This window comes from Empidonax traillii, unplaced genomic scaffold (genome assembly GCF_003031625.1).
Source record: "Empidonax traillii isolate 1590-97213 ecotype Southwest subspecies unplaced genomic scaffold, ASM303162v1 scaffold222:size850627, whole genome shotgun sequence".
NCBI classification, from domain to species: domain Eukaryota; kingdom Metazoa; phylum Chordata; class Aves; order Passeriformes; family Tyrannidae; genus Empidonax; species Empidonax traillii.
The window spans coordinates 755,554-780,195 of NW_020955415.1; the positions used below are offsets into that span (position 1 = coordinate 755,554).

Sequence of the window (24,642 nt, forward strand, 5' to 3'; positions counted from 1 at the left end):
TAAAACTCTGCATAGAAGGAGAGCATAGGATTTTCTATCTCTAAGATCTTAGTATTTGAAAGAAAAAAAAACACCAAAAAACACAAAACAACCAATAAACAATCAAACCAAACCCACACTAAATGCTTATCAGTCACCTGTAGCGGTTCTCTGCTACATGCTCATGTTACCAATGCATGATGATACTGCTGATGATACCCAGTTGTAAACACATGCAGTAACACCATTTATGTTTTTATCCCACTGGTATCTGGAAGTAAGCGCTTTCTCTTCCACAGTATAGCCCTAGGAAGAGACAAAGATGCACACACTTTCTTCTTAGTATTTCCCAAGCAATGAATTGCAAGTTTAAACAGCACAGGCGTAGCCTATGAGCACACACACTTCACACCTCAGAGCATTTCAAATCCCAGAGCATCTCACACCTACAGAAAGGTAGCAGGTCATCTTCTTTTTAGTGCACCCTGCTAAGCAATCCCTGTAGTGTCTGCCCTGGGGAGCATTACCTCCTCTAAGAGGGTTTCAGAATAGGCAATGCCATCCAAAATAGAAACCCTAACTCCTCAGCAGCACTGAGTTCAACACAAATGTTAAATATCCATTAGCACCAATGGCTGACCAACTCTCTTTGAAAGTGCCTGGAATGCCTCAGCTCACCACAGATAATATGTAAGTCTTCTAAAAGGACCTTTTATTGTCAGTCTAAAAGCACACCTGATGCTGAAGGTGTGCACAACACACTCAGTAAATAGGCTGTGGCTCCTCTTCCATTCCTAACCAATTTTTACAAAAAAACCCACAAGTATTCTCCACAGATAATGTAATTTCTTACTTTACAGTTTCTGGCTGTATTTGGCTGCACTGAAAGATTTACCTCACTTACTGCATCAGATCAGTTGCACTGCTCTAGAGAGAAGCCTAGGAATAAACTAGCATATATGTCATAGGCAGTGATGTGGAGGTCAGAGCCCTGGAGCAAAATATGGGGCAACTAAGATCGGTAGCAGAAATGGATTTATTATTACTAAGTATGCTCCTAAAGATTAAAATGAATTTCTTCATTCCCTGAAAGCCACACCAAACGATAAGTTTGAAACACTTCAGTGCAAAAGCTGATGCCGACAGACTGAAAATCACCAACTGCAAAAAAGTTCGAGTCTCCAAGACAAGGGATTCAGATCGTAAAAACAGAATTATCACCTGCTTTATGCTGGAGTGATCAGCATCAGTGCTGTGTCTTGCTTTACTTTAAGCACTATCTTAGTGAATCGGACAGTATCAGGATTATCCACAAAGGGATTCACAGTTGCTAGATAAGAGAATCTGAAAATTCAAGTTCTTTTTCCAAAGGCTGATCAGACACCTGAAAAAATCTTGCACCATCCTGTTTATTCATCCTGTGGCACAAGCTGTCACTTGTCTGTGTTGTCCTAAATGAGTGCTAGGATGGTGTAGAATTCCAGTCCATGGGAATGGATACAATATGAAAGCTACTGTCTACAGCAAGCAACAACTTCAGGGCTGTCCAACATCTCCTGGACCAGAAGGGAGACAACTATACCTATAATTTTGTGCAAAAGGTAAAGATGGAGTAGGATTCATTTGCAGACCTTGTGTGGGATTTGATAGGCTGCCCTTGAAAAGGTGTTGAACTAAGGAGAGTTATGGTTCACTTATTGAAGGAAGCGACTCTTAAAAGGTTCGCTTTGGGGGCCAAATGATGTTCAAAATTAAGCAGCTTTGTAAATCTGGCAGAGGGTGTTTCATGCGGGAGAAATTTCAGTACATAAATCTCTACTGAATAGAGCAGGACAGAGCCAATGAGTAGGCCTCTCCCGTACTGTATGACCTGCTACTTCAGTGTTGCCACTAGAGCCTTTGGCCAAGTAGAAGTGTGAAAACTTAACAAAATCTCTGCTCTTTAAGTACATTTCTTTAAGGAATGTACTGCTTTGGAAATTCTGGGAGTTTGTAACAAGGAAGGTCTGGCATAGAGTCAAAATCTCCCCAGAAATTCAGGAAAAAGGAAAACATCAAAGAGTAACATGGTTATATGGCTTGCCAAAATAACATTGCTATTTTAAAATGCAGTTACATAGTTTATTTGCTGAAAAGCATATAGCCTACCTTTTATGTGGTATTGGCACTGGAAAGAAAAGATTAGTCAGAGTAAAGACATTTAATTTGGGATCATGTACTTTATGTCCAGTCTTCTGCACGTAGATCCACCAGATGACTGCTTTAGTAAAGCAAACAAGAAGGTTATAACAAATACTGCATTAATAACTGTCACACAAACTGTCTTTCCCATGTAGCGAAAAGCATCTGTACGAAACCTCTTTGTTTCAGGGGACTGTCTCAGTAAGATGTAAGGAAATGAGGAAGATAATCATATGCCAAAACCCACAGAAACCTAAGTTCTCATTGTTTCAGAGTGCAGACACCCTTTAAAGGATAAATTTGAGTCCTCTAAATTTATGGAGGAGGGAGAATGCTCAGTTATAACCTTGAACAATAGATAGTGGAAATGTGTAGAAAATAACAGTACAAGCCAAATAAGGACAGGGTTCCCCTGGAAACATCCAAGACTCTGTGAAGGAAGTAAACAAGGAAACACAGAGAAAGTCATGGCCAGTACTTTACTTTTGGCCCTCTTGCATAAAAACCAACAAGGATGTCTATAGAAGAGCCCTGAGCCTTGCTGGCTGTCTTCCTCAGAAGACTGTTAAGAGGGGGAAGAAAATGACCAAACATTGACTGCTGCCAAACATTTTGAGATTCGTGTTTTGAGAAGGGATGGCCTCATTTCCTCCTGCTCACAGCCAAGATGTACTTCCTCCAGCAAAAACAGAGCAATGCACCAGTAAGAGGTAGAAAATTAGGTCTGAAAGCCAGAAATTCCATGCTTGTGATGTGTTTTAGGATAAAGCTTTTCTGAGCATAATTACAAGTCCCTCAAAGATTACCTGCATAAGAAATCATGTATGCAGTTCATGAGAGCAGGAAGAGCCTTATCATAGGTAAAGCTCCAACTCAGACAAGACTAAATGGAAGAATAACTCAAAGTGAAACTTCTGTAAATACTATCCCCTTCCACTACTGCTGGAGGTTATACCTACATGGAAGCACTAGGTACATATAAAAACCCCACCACACGGAGGACATTATATTTCATAATGCTAGGTCAGGATTTCTTATTCTCAGTTTAGCATAAGCCAATCATTCATGATTTTATTCTAAGGTGAAAGTTTAATAAAAAGATAAAAATTCATACTGTAAGTAAATGGTGAAACATATTGCAAAATATTAGCAAAGGCTATGAATATAATGATTTAAAAGAGACCAGATGACTACATGCACATGAACTAAAGAATATCCCAATGTTTTCAAAAATCAAGACATAGCTTTTTTTCGTTCAAATATTTCTTAAACGAGAAACTGACTTAGTATTTACAAAGCACTCTGAGACCAAAATGAGGCCAACTGACAAGTCCTGTGCAAGATTCTCACACCTTTCCCTGCAGCAGCATTACTGGCAGCTGACATACCAAGTTCAATACACCTTAGGCACGATCCAGTGTAGAAGACAGTATAGGAGCAGAGAGGAATTCAACACTCTCAGTTCTCCTTTTCGAACTTTTCAGAATAGGCCAAACATTTTGCTGGGAGATTCTATTAGTTTTACTTTCAAGGCAAGGAAGCAATGGCGCGCTAAGCTAAATTTTAGCTTGATGAAGGCAACAGAACAGATCAGAATCATGCTTAAGAGTAAAATTACTGGGTGTCATGAGGCATCATTGTGCTTGAATTCAATGACAAGGCTATTAAAAAAAAAGAAGAAGAAGAAAACAAAAAGTTGCCTGGAAGATGTCAGCAGCTGTAATCTTCACGAAAAGTGAAAATGGCCAAAAGTTTCAAAAGTGCTTGGGTAGGGGTTGCAGCTGCCATCATTGTCAGGCTTTTGAAGTCCGTAAGAGAAGGATTGTCTAAAATTAGATGAAATGCTACAGCTATGCTAATTCTCTGTCAAAATGTTGTAGAATAACTTGTCACCTGAACCATGCCCTTAATACACACATTACACATCAGTATTCCAACTGGTTACTTTCAAAGATGCATTTTCCTGTATTTTATGTCTTTATTACAAAAGCTTTTGATGTCACAGACTGTCCTAATAATCAAGCCCTTACAAGTGATTGGTTAAAAAACCTCCATGTTTCCTTTTTTTCACTTCCAGGTGAAAATTCTGCATAGCTTTTGGAGAAGAAAATACCCAGGAAAAACTGCTCTGAAATTAGTGCTTTGTTATCCTCTTAATATCATTTTTATGCTACACAATAATCACTTTCAACTAAATTAATATATTAAGATAATTATCTCTAGCAACAGGCTAATAAAGTCCCAAAACATATATATATATATATATATATATATATATATATATATATATATACACACACCCCTACAGCTTTCCAGGAAAAAAAAACCAAAAACAAACAAACAAACAAAAATAAAAAAAAAAATCTAGATGTGCTGAAGAAAATCTAAGGAAGGGGGTCGTTATACTGGTTAAAAAATTAGGTCAAATAAATCCAGACATTCTAGTCTCAGTCAAGAAAACATCACTTATCTGAGGGGGAGAGAGTCACAAAAAAGCTCCAGAAACTCAACTTTTTTGGCTCATGGGATCCAGGAGTGCTTGACAAGTTTCTGGCCTCCAGTAAACTGAATCTGGTTTCTTAAGAGACTTGGATGCCACAGACATCCAATGGAATTAAGGAAAATAGCTCCAATAAAAGCCTCATTAAAAATCACAAAAAATCAGCCTTGTGCTGGCCAACAGACTGCAACTTCTGATGCCAAGGTCTAACATTCTGCATGTTCTGTGACAGGAAATAAATGCTTCCCTGTTCTCTAAGTTATTTTCTTTATTAAAAAGTGATGCTATCTTGCAGCTGACAATCTCAGTATGTAAACATTACTATGTCAACAAAGAAAGAATTCACATTTGCAACATTTGTATTCAATACAGTGCATCTGAATAATTGGAAATGTAAATACATTCAATAAATGCAAATAAATACATTCTCTTTGATAAATACAAAGAAAGGATTAAGTCTCAAACTGGTATGTGTTGAGACAGTCAAACACTTTGATGAGGAGGCAATCTGCTAAATAACTTCAAAGCTAAGCCTAACATACTCTGCCTTTTAAGAGACTGCATCTGTATCTTCAATATGCTGCATCAGATCCAATATAGCTGCTTTAAAAATGGTTCCTGGTCAGCTTGACAGTGTGTGACTGCATTGGGAAGTTATTTCAAAGTAACTGTGCCATGCCTGTGTGGCTGCAATAGTTACCAGGGCTGACTCTGTTCATATTCTGTTTGAAATGGCTTTTCCTTCTAGGAATGGCAATGCATAAACAGTCACCTAACATTTTAACAGCATCCAAAGTCTTCAGCGCAGCAGTACTTGGCAATTTTTCCTCCCTTCTTTGAATGTTGAGTTTACATAAGAACCTTAAACTCCTGGGTGTTCTCTATACAATGTAAAAAGTTGATTTTGGATTCTAAGAGGAAATTTCCATTAAACTTTCCCATATTTATTCTTGTTGGATGAAAGAACTGTTATATTTCAGAAATCCATTTACAGAAATAGATTGCTTCTTGGTAAGTCAGCAAAAGCTGTCATATATATATGTACACGCTTTGTGCAATTGAAGAATTTTTTACTTTAGAAATTTAAATGATAGACACTCTGCCCCTAAAAGTGACCTAGCAGAGATTCTGAGATAATGCTCTTAAAATGATAATGTAAGCACTGCAATTAACCCACAGTCTCATTATATTCCCAGCATTAGCAAAGTTTTTATCTGTACAGGCCTAAATTCCTTCTCCTAACAACTTTCCCAGAGAACCCCCTTTCTTCCCTCATCCTCCTCAACAGTTAGGACGAAGACCAGAGAGACTGGACTTCTAAATTATTTTTATGTAACTGTGTGGTGTAGGCAGGTGCATGTTAGAGATCTGCTATCAGATCTCTAGTGTTTATTTCTATAATAACACTTATTCATTAAACTGGTGGATTTACAGCTGAACACTCAGAGTGAGTAATGCAATCTTGAGTTGAGTCTGATTTTTACAAATAAAATACATACGAGCTTCAAACCATTGAGTCAAGTTACTTTGCAGCTGGTTCTCTTGAGAAATAATGCTTAATCAGATGGTCAGCTGCTCAGCCATGAATGTTTTTTCTATAACTGCAAAATATTACTTCAGGATGAAAACCTCTCGCCTGAGCCACAGTCTTTCTATAACTGTAAGCACATCATGTGAGCCCATACAGTCTTCTAAAAACACATAAGGCAGTCACAGAAGATGATCTCATTTAATGATTCCATGAGACACCTATTTTTTAAACTTTAAATTAATTTTCGTTGTTCCTTGCCTCAAGATACAACTTGTGAGCCAGGGGTTTCAAACTTCACAATGTAAAAATATGTAACTGAATATTGAAAAAAAAACCTTACAGAGGTAAACTGAATAATAAGACACTGCCTTGCAAATTCCAGTGTGATAAATATGATCTGCAGCAACTGGGTAATTTTTAACTTATTTAACTAAATAAACAAGTCTGTTTCTAATGGGATCTTCATTAAACTATGATATATCAAACATTTTCTGAGCTATGGGAAGAGACAGTAATAAAAATACTCTGAAATAAAAAATATTCTGAAAGAAAAACAGTCACTTATCAGTAAAGACAGTATTTACATACAAGTCAGCATAAAACAGATACATAGTTCTTATAAGATAAGAATACCTTTTTTTTTAATGTATGATATGTATGATCAATTTTTCCTTAATTGCAACATCTGGGGAAAAAAAAATCAATCAAAATTGTAAGACTATATTGACTGGAGTAAATTTTACATATTTTACTGCTTCTCTCCTTCTGAATGTTAAATTTAATGTTTATTTTTTCTTCTATGTCCATCTCATGGAGGATGCTGTTTATGAGAGATGCTGGTTTATAAGGTTTATATGGCTAAATGAGTCACGGTCTAGAATGCAATTCCAAAATCAATTAGATTGGTTGCTTCGTATAGTTGGTTTTGGAATAGTTTAGAAAAGATTTTTCTTAGGAAAAAACAGATCTCTGTAATAGAGCACAGTGAAAGACTGCTAAGAATAGGTATTTTCCTTAATCAGGACAGTTTGTCAAAGATCAGAGAATCATAAAATTGTTTGGATTGGAAGGTACCTTAAAGATCTTCCAGTTCCAACCCCACTGCAAAAGAGACATTGGGGTGCTGGAGCATATCCAGAGAAGAGCAAGAAAGCTGGTAAAGGGTCTGGAAAGTTGGTCATTTTAGGAGCAGCTGAAGGAGATGGGGTTGTTTCATCTGGACAAGAGGAAGTTCAGGGGATTTCTTATTGATCTCTAGAATTACCTGAAAGGAGGTTATAGCAAGGTGGGGGTCAGTCTCTTCTCCCAGGCAACCAGCGACAGGACTTGAGAAAATGGTATCAAGCTGTGCCAAGGGAGGTTCAGGTTGGACAGCAGGAAGAATTTTTTCATTGAAGAGGTTAACAAGCATTGGAATGAGCTACCCAGGGAGGTGGTCCTTGTGAAATATTTTATATGGTAGTGGATATCAAAACAAGGGGCAATGAGGCCAGTGTAAGCAAAGACTTAATTTCCAGACACATTTAGCACTTCCTGGAAGGCCAATAAAATTACCATGGTGTTAAATACTGAGGGGAAAAAAGGAGATGACTTCTCTCACTAAGGTAGACACCTAAAAGCCACAGATCATTAAACAGGTTTAAGTTAGCATTCTTGAGGTATTTTTGAAATTTTTAATGCACAGAGGAGTGGGAATTCTTGTTTTCTGCAGTTGGCCAGATGGTCCTGACTCATTTTGTTAGTCATGAGGCCAAAATGATTTTCACATTAACAACAAAACCTTGAAGCCATAAGTCTCCCTCAAATACCGCCTGCTGAAGAATTTGTGAGCAGTCATTTGTTCCCTTAAATCTTGCAAGCTTCTTATTTTTGATCAATGCCTTGACTGTACAAAATCTATTTCTGTTAACAGAGCTATGCACATGCAGCTCATTTATCTCTTCCTTCTACAGAAGGCTCCGAAGTGTTGTTCCAGCTTGCACTTGAAGGCAGTAATATACACAAGGTTCTCAAACAGCAGCCACTATAAATCTCAAACTCTGTGAGCTGATGTTCACGAGGCGGAGTGAAACAGAAGGATCCATCCTTCTTTCATACCACTTCCCCATCACTCTATAAATACAAGTACTGTATACTGAATAAAAGCACTCCAGCAACCAACCTATGAAGCAACAAATTATTAAGCAGTGAGACAAGCACTTTGATGATTATTGATTATTTTTAAGATGTCAGTAGGCACATATGTAATGCATCCTTAGTGTGTGTGTATATATATATATATATATAAATACTTCTAATGTAAATATTTATATAGGCAAGTCTATGCTCTTGAAGTTGCTAAGACATATCCAAGACTAAGGTTCCATCCTTCTCCAGTCTTGTAACATGCAACTAAGATTCTAAAACAGTTAATAAGGTTAAAAATATACTCAAGTTTTAATGCAATTAAACCAACCATTCGCCTTCTTAATGCAATACAAATTATTGTTTAATGCAGACAAAAAGTGTAGCTTGAATTATCTTTATTGCAGTTTTGGATTACATTCAGCTATACTCGAAAACCCCTGCAGAAATCTGCCAAGATGAAAATAAAATACAATTGTTTGTATTTGAAGTATAAACTTACATACCTTGGCCTCCGGAATGCTAACCCATATTGTTGGCAAGCCAGTCCCACAGTGGGAGTATAAACAATAGGCATGAACCTTTCAATGTCAGAAGCCAGCACTTTATAGAAAAGCTTTTCATTTCGATCCTGAAGACTCATTAGTAGAATGTATCTGTGGAGAATTACATATAATTAGACAGACATCAAGGGAATACATACAGTAGATTTAGAAATACAGAGGTGTTTAGATAATTAAAGTTGTTTGTTCGATAATAGCCTCTTTCTTGTTAAAAGTATTTTAATTCCTCCTTGTTTTAAAAGAAACAAATAAACTGGTTGAGACAGAGAAGCTGAAACCATCAAGAAGTTGACAAAGTACATACTCAAGAAGCTAATCCCTCTCAGGTATAAAACATTGACCTGCACTGAGGATTTGGTCTGTCAGAACCTTTTCTGTATGTATCAGTTGTTCCACTTGAAATGAGACCATCATTAAATATAACTTAAACAAGCTTACTCACTTGCCCAAAGAAAACAAAACTAAAAATGTTAAGCTTTGCAAGCTCTTGCCTCAGTAGAAATTTATCTTAAATCCTGAATAATACTTAACATAAATACTGAAGAATAAAGCTTTCAAAACCAAAGCACACAAGTATAGCCTTTCATCCCTCAACTCTTATGTTTGTCATGAAATCTGCAATCTTTTATCTCCCAAGGAAAATTAATTTTGAAGGAGTTCTGTTTATTAAAAAGAAAACGAATGACAAAAAAAAAAAATCAGAGAAATGAGAGTGAAAAAAAAAAAAGTTCACATTTAGCTTGATCTACTTTTGACTACCATCACACTAACATTGAATAATTACATTACTGCTTCAAGATCCCAACCAGGAAGCCAAATTTCAGTGCTGAGTATGATAGATGATAAGAGTCAGAGAGTGACTTCAAGTTATACCCGTTCACATAGGTATGACTCTGGCCACCTTGTGAATACTTAAAACTTAGGAATTTGGTGATCCTACAGCTCACCTCTCTATTGACTAGTTTTAGTAATGTTAAGTATTACTTTAAAAATTAAGTAGTCTTCTATACTAATAGGCTTACATAAAATCTTTAACTTATTTACACAATTTATGCAAGGGTTTGTGTTTTTGTTTTTTGTTTTTTTTTTTTTTTTTTTTTTTTTGTTTTTTTTTTTTTTTTTTTTTTTTTTTTTTTTTTTTTTTTTTTTTTTTTTTTTTTTTTTTTTTTTTTTTTTTTTTTTTTTTTTTTTTTTTTTTTTTTTTTTTTTTTTTGTTTTTTTTGTTTGTTTGTTTGTTTTTTTAATTTGCAATGGATTACTATTCACTTGCTCAAAAAGCTTAATATGCCAATCATTTTATTACACAAGTGTTGAGGAAACACATATAACACATTAATTCCAAAAGCATGGAGGTTTGTGTGCTTAAGTATTATTCACATGAACTTTCCTTCTGCATTCTCATGCATCACACGCCCCAATAAAATGAAATTCATTCTTTAGGAAGACACAGTCAGGTAACTATCTAAAAAAAGAACAGCTTAGTAAATCTGAATGTGTTTCATTCAAGCTTAGCTTGTATATCCCTGTATATCAGGGAAGAACTTTTTCTGCAATCTGCATTATAAAACTTTAATGAGCACTATAAGCAAGGTTAGTGCAGCCAGTTTGGCAGGTGATGACTGTAATGAGGTGACAGAAGTGAAGCAAAACAGTGTCCCTCCCCTTGTGTCACAAGGGGTATTTTATACCCTAAAGAGATAAAGATCTAGAAACCAAAAAGTTGCAGAAGTACTCTAATACCATCACCACAAGGCAATGCCTACCATTAGTTTTGAATGTTTTCCAAGGTTAAATTATATCCTGCTCTTATAGTTCTCAACTACAAATATACATACATACTAATTTTTTTTCATATTAATACATTTCCCTACATTTCCCTTTCATTTTTCCAGTATTTCATTATGACATAGCATATCTTCTAATGTCCTTGAATTCTTCTTCATTAAAACCTTTCTCCTGAGGATGAATATCCCAAGACTTAGCTTGAAATATAAGTTTCATGCACATATAGTTGTGAATACACATGAAGACATTCATTTCATCTCCAGAGAACATTTAAAGTGATGTTAGAGAATATTATGCATACTCTGGCCCACTCTGTACTGGAGACTGCAAGCACCATGGAAGCCACAGCACAGTTTTGAAGCAGTTGCCAGTTTTATCTCTTTCATTTAAAATGAGGTAGGGTTACTTAAGACTTTAAAATACCTTTTAATTATCCTTTCTTATTACTTGGATCAAGCCTGGATTTTAAATGGGGTTAAGAAATCTTTTACAAAAGAAATTAAAAATTTAGCAAAAGGCTTCCTCAAGGGCTTCAAATCAAAAAACTGTTTGTTAAATCTCTCCATTTTGTTTTTACTGTCTGTAGCATTAAGCAGATTTATTTTTTTATTTGTATTTATTGTGCCACTTTTATATTCAGGATATGCTAAAGAACTTGAAAAAGTAATGACTACATACTATTTATAAACATATTTTCATATATTACATACGTGATCATATCCAAATCAGTATAAGAAATATCATTATAAAGTGAAAAATACTTTTCAATGGCAGGTATATCTCTTCTTTCTCAGCTTAGTAACTTGCTTTGTCAGGGGTATAATCTTTCTCAAAAATTCTTCATAAGAAGAAACACAAAAATGCTTCATCCTCAGTGTTGTGATGTTTATAACACATTAGACAACAAGTAGGCATCTTTTAGCTATATCCAAGTACCCTACACAACTAGAAGCCTGAAGTGGTTTTCAGCATTGTGGTTTAAAAAATATATTTAAAATTCAGTATTTAAGGGAATCTTTTACTGAAGACCACATTTAATTGAAAACATAGTGAAAACAAGCAATAAAACACTGAGAACAATCATTTGTGCTATAAAAAGGGAGAAAAATATGATCTATCCTCAGACAAGAAGTCTTGAATGAAGATTTCAGGGAAGAGTTTCAGAGGACAAAACCCAAGGTCTGGCAAGTCAGACAGAGGAGACTGCCAAGCATTCAAATTTCAGTATATCACTTTTCCCCTTCTTGCCTTTATTTCACCTAAGAACTTTTCATACTAGGCTGCTATTGTGAAGGGAGCAAAATACAGAAAAAACAAAAGGATATAGCGAGATATCATCCAAACCCAAAACTGATATATATACCACAAAATTACTGATGATTTCTTACGATAATTAGCCCAACTATCACAGGTGTGCATTTTACAAGGCAAAATGGAAAGGTGGAAGAAACCTAAACTCAAAATTTCTTTGCTCTTATCTTATAAAACATGAGAGCAATTAAAGAAAGGTAGGAGGAAAGGCTATTATTTTTAACCTGTGTAAGATACTTAGCTCCATTACTTTGCATCATCAGCATCTATATAAAAATGCATTAAAGACAGAGAACTTTAAGAAAAAAAAAACAAAATATCATGTCATTCTCTGAAAAAGTGAATTGATGGCCTCCCTCCTAACGTTCACACATTTCAGGAGTGTAACTCCTTGAAGAAACAAAAGCCCAGGCAGAAGATGTGGCTGTGTCAGGGACAACAATTTCAGCGTCCATAAAGAGGAAGAAGAAAGACAATTAAAAACATGCAATGAACACAGAAAAAGATTCATGTATTTGGAGAATCTATCACAGCTTTTCCAAATTAAATTAGAGGGATGGAATTATTTCCATCATTATTTCCTTACTTATGTTGCCAAACATACCAAGCAATATATTTGCTGCTTTTCCACATTCATTTTGTGTATGAACTCTTGGTATTTCAGAGTACAGCAATTTCATGCTGCAAGTCAGCAGTGGAGTTTCAGCCATGCCAAAACATGTCATGCCATGGTAAGATTTGTCAGCTTAGCTTTATGACTTTACACACACCCTCTTTCAAATCAAAACTACAATCCTGCCAGTGTAAGATGCTCATACACAGCATTTATGTTTCATCAGACAGCACTCTTCTGTCTGAGGTACTTGACAGTTTCCATCTCTGCAATATTTAAATGCTTGCACTTAAGCTTTTGTATTTGGACACAAAACACACAGGTATTCCCACTGTTGAACCCAAGCTCTGGAAGGAAAACAACAGCTTCCCTTTATCTCTTTTCAATCCCTGTTTCTATGGGAGTAGAGACTATGCCAGATGCATACTGCAAGAAATGTGGATATTTTTTTCTAGAATTAGGACATTACACTCAGTAGAAGGCAATAACTGCATGCTCTTACACAAGGTTGTCCTTGAGTACCCAACTGTACAGGGAGCACTTGAGCTTTCCTTTTAAGTTTCAGCTAAAACAGTCAATGTCTTCTGTTATTCTCCATCAGTGAAGCAATTCAAGGGGTCACTGTGGCAGCATCCCAGTCACTCTTCTCTTTAAAATTCTTTGATACAGGTATAAATATAGGAGACCAGAGTTCAGGTATTGCCTTAAGGACTGAGCTCACTCACATGTAATGCCCATGTTCTCGGAGCAGGTCTTTACTGACATACCCAAATAAAATTGTCAGACACCCAACTTACAAACACAGCTACAAATCACGTTTTGCACATGCAACTTTTTTGAGCACTCAATTCACACAAGCATTTTATTTGCAAAGGAGCCTAAGATGTCTCTGGTGACAGTCTTCAATCTTCCCCATGCAAATGTTACCAAGTCTTTCCATCAGTGTTCTTAAATACAGACCTACACATTTAACACAAATTCTTTTATTTTGCTAAAAATTGGAGAAAACAACACAGGTGTATAAAGTCTCACTAATATATGAGAAAAATACATTTGTATCAAAACATCTCCTGGCATGAACAGTGAATTTAGATTTGCTGGCTGTTCACACAGAACATAAACATAATTTCTTACAGAAACAATTTCATTTGGGGGATACTTGTGGATTTACATGCTTAAGGGACAATCTGATTTAATTTACACAAATTTGCATTGATTTAAGGTTATCTCTGAAAGCTTATTTCTTAACTACTATGGACTTGTGCTACGAAAGCATACCCTAGCTTAAAGCTGGAAGGCACCTCTGGAGATCCCCTCAGCTGATCCCCTGCCCAAACAGAGTCAGCTAAAGCAGTTTGCACAGCATCGTGTTCAATCAGGTTTTGAATATCTCCCATGGATCAAGATCCTACCACAGCTCATCCAGCATTATAAAATGGGGCCTCACTGTTTACTCTGACTCTAAAGGGAAGGAGAAGATACAAATACCCGTACCAAAAATTATGGCTGAGAAAATACCACTGCCACATGTCACATAACAAGGCTGGGAAATAAACATAGTTTCTCACTTTTTTAATATGCTAATTATTAAAATATTAATTGAAGTATTTTGACTAGTTAACACACAAGTGAGAAAAAAGCCAAACCTGTAATAGTTTCAAGCTATTTCTATGAACCAAAGACTTGCTAGTTTTGTCAGCTGAAATACATCATTAAAAAACAAAGTAACATAATAAACTTGTACTGCTAAGCTGTACAGTACAATATAATCTTTACACTAAAACAGGCATCATAATAAAAACTGGCTTTATAGTATAAAATGGCAAGCTACTGTCTAATACTCAAGACACACGGATGTAATAATCCAATGTTAGTGCTTCTGTTTTAGGGATTTCTGGTCACAGCAACAGGAAACAAATTTTTTCCTTACCCAACTATTTATTTGGAAAAGAGAAAATGCAGAAGAAGACTCATAAGTAGGAAAGAAAGACACCACATTTTTCTGTTTAGTTAAGTATTTACAGATCTTAGCAGAGACAGATTTGGAAAAATATTATCTGAAGCAAATGGCTTCTCAAAACCCTTTTATTTGCAATCATATTATATTTCTTTATACTTGGGTATTACTTATGTCTATTCTATGTGGATTAATTGTATTTTTAAAAAATATTCTTTCCACTCCTAAGACAACAGATTTTTCTTCTTTTTCTTTTAAAATGGTAAAGCAAGTTTTCTGCAAAGTATGCTCACAAAACTTGGAGATAGTTATTTTTATTGCATTATTCCCATTGCAATCTAAACTTCAGTATACAATGTTTTATTTCACTTCAAATGGCACAGCACTCAAAGTTTTAGTATTCTGTCATTTAAAACTGATAGATTATTTATTTTTTCCCTTTCCTGAAGAAATTTTTCATTTTGGCAAAAAGCCATCTAAATATCCACAATTTTTGCTAAAAAAAAAAAAATAAATTAGGATTTGGAAATACTGCTGCTCCTTTTGACTGTTTCATAGCTAGACTTGTAACTTTCTATCTGTGATGTTTTGAGAAACAAAAGTGCTTTTCTCCTATGACCTGAAGTAGGAGTAAAATTTCTTTCCTAGCTAAAAAACATATTCAGCAGTGGGATAAAGACCTTTTTTCTTCCTAAGTTATAGGTGAAGAGAATTTTCATCAATTCAAATATAAAGAAGCAGTTGAAATTCCTTTAAAGAGTTACATGTCATGAAACATATGAAACAATGAGATGTATCGTGAAGGGACTACTTCAAGGCAGAGTGAAGAGGGAGATGGGGAGAAAAGGACAAAGTTTTCCCCTGTGGTAACATCTATGGTTGACTCACAGGTCTCCATGAAATTTTACACTTTCCTATACGCTGGGACTCTGACTAATAAACATTTGAACCTGGGAAGCTACTATCTGTGACAACTGATTATGCCCTTCATTAGAGCATTGGAAAAGAGTTTACCTAGAAAAGATAACACAATCATGAGCTCTTCATTTACTTGGAAGACTGTGCTCATCTTATTCTGACTCCACAAAAAACAAAGGTTGGCACAACTTTAAATTATAAAAAAGCCTTGCCACCAACAGATGGGTAACTAAAAGCCATGCATTACATACAGATAACAAGACGACTCACAACAGAGGAAAGAAAGGCACAGGATGAAAAAGAATGAACAGGTTTTTGTTCTAGGGCCTATAAAATACTATTTTTTTTAGGAAAAAAATCCATTTTAGTATTCGTAAACGTTTAAAGCCCTCTCCAGCTTTTTTCTTTAAAAAACCCCAAATAAAACAACAGTATATGACATATTATTGTATAATATTTTATTAATTTTATACGTTTTAATGCATATGTATCTATATGCACGTAAATACATTACTGGCTTATAGTATCACATGAGTTCATTTGCTTCTGATGACCCTTGTATCATTTGGTTATCAAAGTAAGTTCATGTGAACAGCTCTGGAATATTACAATTTTAAAGCAGGAGTTGCTTTTCCGAAGAAAGCGTTTCAGCAAAAGTATATATTTACCTTATGAATTCCCAATAACCACCATAGCTTAAAAAACAAAACAAAACAAAATTTCATCTGTACTACCATTTTAAAAAATGTAAAAGACTTGTGGTTTGGTAATTAGGATAAATTTCCATAGCCATACTTTACCTGTCTAGGTCACATGTCAGCCTTTCAAAATTCTTAAGAATTGTAAAAACCTGAGCATCTTGACCAAGAAAGCAAGGTGGCAATAATCCATGAATATTCAACTGCTGCCTCTCCTCCAAGGTAAAAGCCATGCCCTGAAAAAATAAAAATAAAACCATGTATAGATATATTTAAGATAATTCATTTAAGAAAATTATGCGGCACATTATAGCACAGGTAAAGTTATCACCAGAAAAACTATTTAAAATTAAATAGTATTTAAAATTGTGCAATTATTCTGGAAAAAGATTTTATTGAGTCATAAGAAAACAAGTCTGTACAGTACAATAAGAACGAGGTAAGATCTCCTGACACCATAAGTCTATTACCCATAAAATCATTAACTTACAGTTGAAGAAGAGAGCACCTGTATATTCTCAGTCATTCAGTTGCTGCTTTTTAATGAGGTCTGTCTGTCTAAAACATATTCAGAAAGCACCCAAGCTACACTGTGAGAAAGATGATGCCTTTACAGCAGAATTATGGCTACAAGTTTAGGACATCAGTATCAAGCACTCTGACTGCTGAAGTTTTACTATGCTGTGGTACCTACATCCAGGCAGGACTGACAGACTGGATCAGACCTCTGACAGTTTTAGGGGATAAAAAGAAATTTCAGAGGAGTTTCTTCCATTTATGGCCTATGAAATGTATGCATTTGTTTCACCACTGATTGGTGGCTGCACAGACACGTTACAGCTCTCCTTCAGCATCATGCTGCTGCACGGCTTCCACTCCAGAGTCAATACTGGCAGACATGCAGGTGTCTTTGAGGCCTTTCTTAGGTTACACTAAAACTGTCTATAATCTCTTCAGTATGCTCGTCGTGTAGCTTCAACATATTCAGAAGTTCATGTAGTAGAGATCAGGTAGCATTTATTACTCTACCAAGATGATGTCTGTGTGTGCGCATACACACATATAAACAATATCAGACAGTTGTCTGATATTCTGTATCTATCATACAACTATAGAAAATACTTTGATTCTTATGCAAAAAGTAGTTGAGAAAACACCTTGAGATCTATTAAAGAGTTAAAAATGGCAATGTAATATTTCTGCATTTATTCTTCTGTGGAAAATAAATACTACTCAGGTACTTCCATAACAATCTCTATAAACAGACTTCTAAAATTTCTTTCGTTCATGTTACCACTAGAATTAGCTGGGTCAACAAGTGACAGGAAAAAAACAGGTAAAGCAACAAATACAAGAGGCATCCTTCATTTGCACTACTCTTTCCTTTTCAAGAGAATAAATCCAGTCCGTTATGCAATGTTCTTCTTGCCTTTCACACAACACCTAGTGAGTGATACGAAGTGATAAATTCATACCAGTTAGTTTGATTACCCGGATAGGTTTCTTTTTTTTTTTTTTTTTTTTTTTTTTTTTTTTTTTTTTTTTTTTTTTTTTTTTTTTTTGGAGGGTTTTTTTGTCTTTTTCAGAAATAGTCACCTCACAGGACTTAATCTTACAGAACAAAAATATACTACAAAATCTTTCTGTGTCTCACTACTTTACACTTTTTACACCATTTTAATTTAAATTTTCATGTGGTTACGTCATTGTGGCTTGAAAAAAAGTAGGCAGAAAAAACCCTAAAGCAGCTCCATCACTCTACCTGCTCCATAATGCCATTAATCAAGTTGTTACCCTTAAGTGAAATGGTAACTCGAAAAAAAAGAGAAATACTTTATCATGAACACTTTACAAAACATCAAACATCAATAGAATGTGCTTCTCCCACATGAGACAGAAATGAAAGGAAACCAAGTTTAATAAAGGTCAAAAACTGTTTTGCTGTAGTTCTCCATGCATACAAGATTTCAAAGGTTTCCAAAACCGTACACAAAGCCTGCAATTTTTTTGCTAATGAACTTTCAGTGACCATAAGTGAGTGTCTTCAGCTGCTATCACATTTTGAAAGACCACGGAAGAAGGGAGAGTCAACTGTGAATAATAAATAAACTCCTCTTGAGTTTATTCAAAGTTGATCCCTCTTATCTCCATTAGACTTTTTTTGGCTTAAAAAACACAGATAAAAGCTACATGTGTGCTCACACACACTTCAGAATCAATTCCAAATGACTGGACTTCAGGGAGCTGCATAGTTTTAGTGGATCTTTCAGTGCTGGAAATAAAGTGGCAATCCAACTATTCTCTGCATCTCTCCTTTCCCCTGTTTCCATTAGTTGAAAAAAATGAAAAAAAAATTTCTAAAAGCCTGTGTTTGCCTTTACTTTAGGAATAAGATACAGATTTTAATTACTATGATAGAGTTTCCCCTTGTACTGGAAAACATATTCTATTTTAAAACAGACACATGTTACATCTTGCCAAGTGCCTTTTTTAAAAAAAGTACTTCATCTTGGAATAGCCTATTTTCCACATATTACTACAGTTCCTACAGTAAGAGTTAATTTCTTTGGAGCATTACTACAAAAACACATAGCCCATCTACACCCCTATGCTATATATGGCTTGAAAACCCTTTCCACGAATACTCCTCTTTGGCACAGATATTATGAATTTTTAAAATTTCTAGGATGGAATTTTAATTCCTCTTTTCCCCCTCAGATCCCATATATACTCATAAGAAAAGAATTCTCAATAAAATTTGTCACCTGACAATTTAATAAGAAAAGGTCACTTTATGCAATAAGTGTATACTATTTCATCTGCTTATAATTAGGGAAGACGTTAACTACCTAGGATTTATGGTTTACGTCTAGATTTCTTGCACTAGCCTTTCAGATTTTCTTTTTTACATTAGAATTCTTATTTTTTTCCTGTTAGAACTGCTGTTTCCCAGCCATCCAGCAGAGAGGGCTCTAGGTCTAGCTTGGTTTACACACTCCTTTCCCTTCCTGAGAGGTATATTTTGTGCACACCTGGATGAGACAGATATCCGTTATCTAGCATCCCAACTATAATAAACGATGCGGACACTTTTATTTTGCAGTCTGTATTACAAATAAATTTTTCAAGAAGAACAACAGTGTGATGATCTAAAAGCAGCGTAAGGGCAAGATATTACTACCATAAGTATTAGCCTTTGCCTAAGTAGTTGTGGTTTGTTCACTGCTTTATGCCTCATACACTTCATAGAGATGAAAAGTATAGTTATTATGAACTCTTCTAGTTAAGAGTTTGCAATTTTTCAAGAGTTATGTTTCATATACTTCTTTATATGCTCTGGTTTTTGTAAAAACAAGTTGTTCTTCAACCACCTCATTATCTTCCTTTCTCACAAACCTTTTGGTTAAAACTTTGGGTTGGAGCTCTTTATTGCTCCTTAGGCATAAATAGCCTCTCGTATTCTCAGTTGTACACAGAAAGCTCTCTGTGTCTGCTTTTTTTTATTCTCAAGAAGTTTAACTCATTTCAAATACATTTAATTCTGAATTTTCCTCTTCATTTGTAATGTTGGGAAGTTTTGTAATTGTAGCAGTTATTTCTATTACTGCACATTGCTCAGTGTTCTTTGATTATTTAATCTCTCTATGTTTATCAACTCAGGTCATAACATATGTCCTCTGCCCTGACTCTCTTTTCCCCCAAAGCCCTCCATCTACAATGTTGTTCTAGTGCAGCCACATAAACATCAATTCTCTTGTTCAGGTGCAGTACTGAAAAGCTACAAAATAGAATAAACAGCACAGTATCCTCTTGTATCAGACAGCTTTTTGCACTGGCTTTCAACTGAATTTTCAAGTTGTGTTTGAAAAGACAGAGAACACGTTCAAAATACTTCAAGAGCTGTCTCAGCCTCTGTTCACAGTCAACAGAGACAAGTCTTATCTTTTAATACAAATAAGATTGCATTGACACAGTTTTTGTTCAGATAGAATATCTAAAGCTCATATAATTACTAGGTTTATATAAACTTCTCAAGAAAAAAAAGAATGTACTAAAGCAATACGTGCATCCTGTCCATGCACTAATGAGATTCAGCTTCACTAAAGGGTAGCCAGAATTCATTGCAGGGATCCTTCTCCCATTTCTTCCAAGACCTAGCCCTCCTCTTTTGTTTTAGTAGACTAAAACCTCCATTTTTAAAAACTCCTACTCATTTGGGAAGAAAACTCATTTCCTTCTGTTATTAGTTTTAGCTTAACAGCATGCAGAAGGAGGCTGGCTTAGAAGAAGCAATATCCAAGGTTCTTGAACTCAGTGACTCCTTCCTCAGCCTCTGGAGGAGAAGATCAAGGCCTGTAAGACTTCGGGTTATCCCTGGGACTCAGTGGACACCCACCAACACCAAGCTCAAGTACCTGCATGCATATTTGAACTGACTGGATCTGTGAAGGTGGAAGTAAGAAATGAAGAGGAAGGTAAAAAGGTGTAGCAAGGAAATATATATGGAAGTACCACCTATTCTACAAGAAAGAAATCTCTGGATTGCTGATCTAAGATACTGCTAGAGGAAAATTACAGTCTCTAAAGTACTTTGAGGAGAGCAGACAAGTAGGTTCATCACTGTCTCAGAGTCCATCAAAAAGTAAAAAACCCTCTGCTAAAAAAATTCATTCTGCATACCTAAATCATAAAAGTGGAGCAAAACAATTTCAACAATATCATGAAAAAAGCACTCAGATCTGCAGGACTCAGATATGCTCAACATCTGCTGCCACGGCTGGAAAGAGGAGAGCTGATGCTTCGCCACCCCTCGCCGCCTACCACCACAGGAGTTGGTAACCCTGAGCAGAGGCCGGAGATCTCTCTGCCAGACAACGCTCTGAGGAAACCTCACAGCTGCCTGCAATATGTGTCTGCTTAAGATCTGAATCAATTTTTTGAACAAGCGGATTTACAGAACCCTGTAATTCCATATTCTTAAAAACAAACAAACAAAAAAGAACATGCAAATAAGATGAATGCTTTTGGCTGACAGATGGAAAACACTTTCCCATTACTGGAGAAGAGTTTTTTCCCCAGTACGTCCCAAATGAAAAATCAGTGGTATCATACTAGTTGCCAGTCACACATCATCACACACTGCTCACACCACTTCATGCACAAGATTGTCTCCAGGAGAAATTCAACTGCAGAATCAGGAGCAGTCCTTAGGAAAACATGATCTTTGGTATGCATGACTGTTTGCAAGCAATTCTTTTGCTGGTCAAGCTTTTGCCTTCAGCAATTTTGGCTTCTCATACTACTCTAGTACTGTTAGGAAGGAATCCAAGTCAAAATTAATAAAACTGGGTTTTTTAAAGGAAAACTTCTTAAACTGAGGAAGCAACAAAATATATGCATAGTCCTGCTAGGTATGAGCTACGTGAAAACAGTTTCAGGCACTAATATCATAAGATCCTTTAAGATTAGAATATTAAAAAAAACCCAACCACAATCCTGAAAAATTGTATACATTCAAAGAAATTATTATAAAATCTCTGTAAAAATAGAGAACGTGTGATTTTTCAAGCATTTTAACTACATTTAAGAGTTTATCTGCAAATCCCTTTGAGCTATAATAATTTGTATTTAAAAAAAAATCACCTTACAAACGGGCAAAAATAAAATTTTATAAGCATTTCCCCTCCATTCTGCATTTTTATTATCCAAACATCACTTTAGAGAAACCAGATAAATAGTTTTAATACTCCATGTCCAACACTCATTTCAAGGCACAATACACCAGGAAATACTTGGAATAACTAATCTGAGCACAGATTCCACAATGAACTCATTCTGCTCAAAACAAATGTGGTTCATGGCAAGAAATTGGTGTTGGAGAACTACATATGGCTAAAGATCTCACTCCTAGTTTCTCGACCCATGCTTGTCATGACTGCCAAAAAACATTACAAGCAGAGGCAGCTAATGCAGCTGGCAAATATTTCTTCTGCAACCAGTGCTCTAGGCCAGACACATCACACCAAGCATCTCTGCAGGTAAGGGGAGGGAGCAATTTTTTAATGGTTCAAATTCACACACAGTTTTCTATTAAGGTGGTTTCTATTGGACCTGAAGAAAAAAAAATCTGCAAATCTGTAAATTTACATTAACTTAGAGCTTCATGTTTCTTCTTGAGAACAATTTGTTGTAAAGACTACGTATAAAAGAACGGCTCAAACTGCAGAATCCAGTTTCAACTTTTTTTAAAAAAATCAGGATAATTAAAATTTTAGAGAAAAAAAGAAATCCTTTCAAATGGTACTCATGAAGACTAGGGAGAAAGATGACAAATCCAAGTTGGTAAGAAGAAATTATATGATCATCAGCAGAAAGTTATCCCTATTTGGAGATGTATAGCATAGAGTTAAGAAATGAAAACTGAACACAAAAATACTAATTTTCTAATACAATCCTCTGGTAACCCACACAGACAAAATCTCAATACATTTTCAGAGGCAAAGAACATCGGTAACCATTTATAATGCACATGTTATTTAAAGTAATACTAGAGTGTGAGTAGAAAAATCACTATGACAGAACTGCCATCTTTTTTAAAAGTACAGTTATTTTCCCCCCAAACTATGTTCAGATTCCCCTTTGGGCACACTGGTTAGCTCTGGATTATGCATTTCGGATCAAGGCTTAAAAATCCATATACAAACTAGCAATTAACAATCCATTAGCTTCTTTGGTAGAGGAACTGTGGTTTTCCTGTCTTTCTACAGTACCTAACACACAGGTCTTGTATAGGTCTTAGCCTCCAGCTGAGATTCCTAAAATAGCAGCGAATCCTGTTAAGTGTTTTCATTGGAGTTTGAAAAGCCAGGCACATACAGGTAACTACCCTGGTTGGGACAAGGAAGGAGAAAGCTAGAAAAGGAGAACAGGTGAAATGTAAGTGGCAGAACCCAGTTTAGACACAGAACTTGTGCTCCTTTTGAGAAGCTCTCATGCAAAGGCATCCATCAGGACTTGTGAGACTGTGAGGCATGCTAAAGGTAAATGAAAAAAAAAAACCACTATAGTTGATGTACATAGCTATAAACATACAAGAAAAGAAGGAACTGTCCCAGTTTCAGCTATGAAATGCCAAAAGGCACCAGTTTTATTTTATGCACTTTTTTTTTTAAATAGGGTTTTTATTATTTTAAATTGAAGAACTATATTCTGGCATTTGGGATTTGTATTTCAAAGATGTTTTTCTAGAGTTGTGGTAGATCTGCTGCAGTGTGTTGAATACAAAATTTTTTCATAGTTTTCAGGAAAGCCACGTGACCTGAAGTATATTCATACCCCAATTCTAAGTCCACAGGATTTTCAAAAGCAAACTTATACAGTCAAGTCAATAGTGGAAACTGAAACTAAAGTCTAAACCAGCTTCCAACAAATAAAGCACAAATAAATACAGTAGCTAATACACACACCCATGGACTTATGATTCAAAAAAAAAAAAAAGCAGAAGGCCAGAAGGAGATCAGACTTCTCTTGGCAAATTCATCATGAGAACATGTGGGCAGCTTGGAAGCCGTGGAGTAAGCTGATACAGTGATTGCAGACAAGCGTGATTCATACCAGCAAATTAGAAATGACACAACACAGCATTCTTATTTGAGCAATCCTTTAACCTACTGTAAACAATTATCTGAAAGTAAGCAAGTAAACCTATTTTAAGAAACTATTCGTACCTATTTATTTTATTATACATATGCACAGTAAAATCCTTTTCAGTTGCATAATCTCTCCTCACCTGAAGTTTGAGAAATCTGTATTACACAAACTGCAGACAGTAACAAATAAACAGTAAAAGAAGTCACCAAGATAATAGTATATAAAAATATATGGCATATTGTGGCGTAATGTAGGACGATGAGGTGGGTCTAATTAAGATCCTAAATTTAGATTTTCAAATGCAATCTAGGCACCTATCCTCCCATGATAATTATAGGATGTATAGTATTGAGCAAAATAAAATGTCTAAAGAAAGATAAAGCTCACCCTAGAATAGATACCTTGCAGTCACTAATCCAAATTGCTCCAATTACTGTATTGACTACAGACCAATTTCAGATTCCCACACCTAAGCACTTACTGTCAACTGGCAGGGTCAACAGTATCAGAGCAATCAACATTGCTTTTTATGGCAATAGTATTAACTATAAATCAGCTGCATAAGGGGTTTTCACAGCACCAGCTGACAGCCATGCACAACACTACGTATCTCAAGGAGCACTAGTTGCCTGTAGGTGGGCTGCTACATCAAGCCCCAACTGTCCTTTCGACTCTTCAATCCACAATCCACTGAAAAATCACCTCTGAATCATTCATATCACTACAGGGACTTTTAATCTCACAGCAACCAAAAAATCTCTAGAGCTGCACTTGTACACTTTCAACCACAGATGGCTGTCTCAAAAGGAGATTTCATGTCATTTTAAAGCCA

The 24,642-nt window shown here is 35.6% G+C and overlaps 1 protein-coding gene across 2 annotated transcripts in view; it reads right to left on the reverse strand.

Moving 5' to 3' along the window:
- Positions 1 to 24,642, reverse strand: part of ME1 (malic enzyme 1) — a 164,305-nt gene that overhangs the window by 104,779 nt on the left and 34,884 nt on the right. For both annotated transcript variants that reach the window (XM_027887801.1, XM_027887802.1), the window contains exons 2-3: positions 16,263 to 16,396; positions 8,822 to 8,971 (exon numbers count right to left, since the gene is read on the reverse strand). In XM_027887801.1, coding sequence (XP_027743602.1) covers positions 8,822 to 8,971; positions 16,263 to 16,396 — 284 coding nt within the window. The remainder of the gene's footprint in view (positions 1 to 8,821; positions 8,972 to 16,262; positions 16,397 to 24,642) is intronic.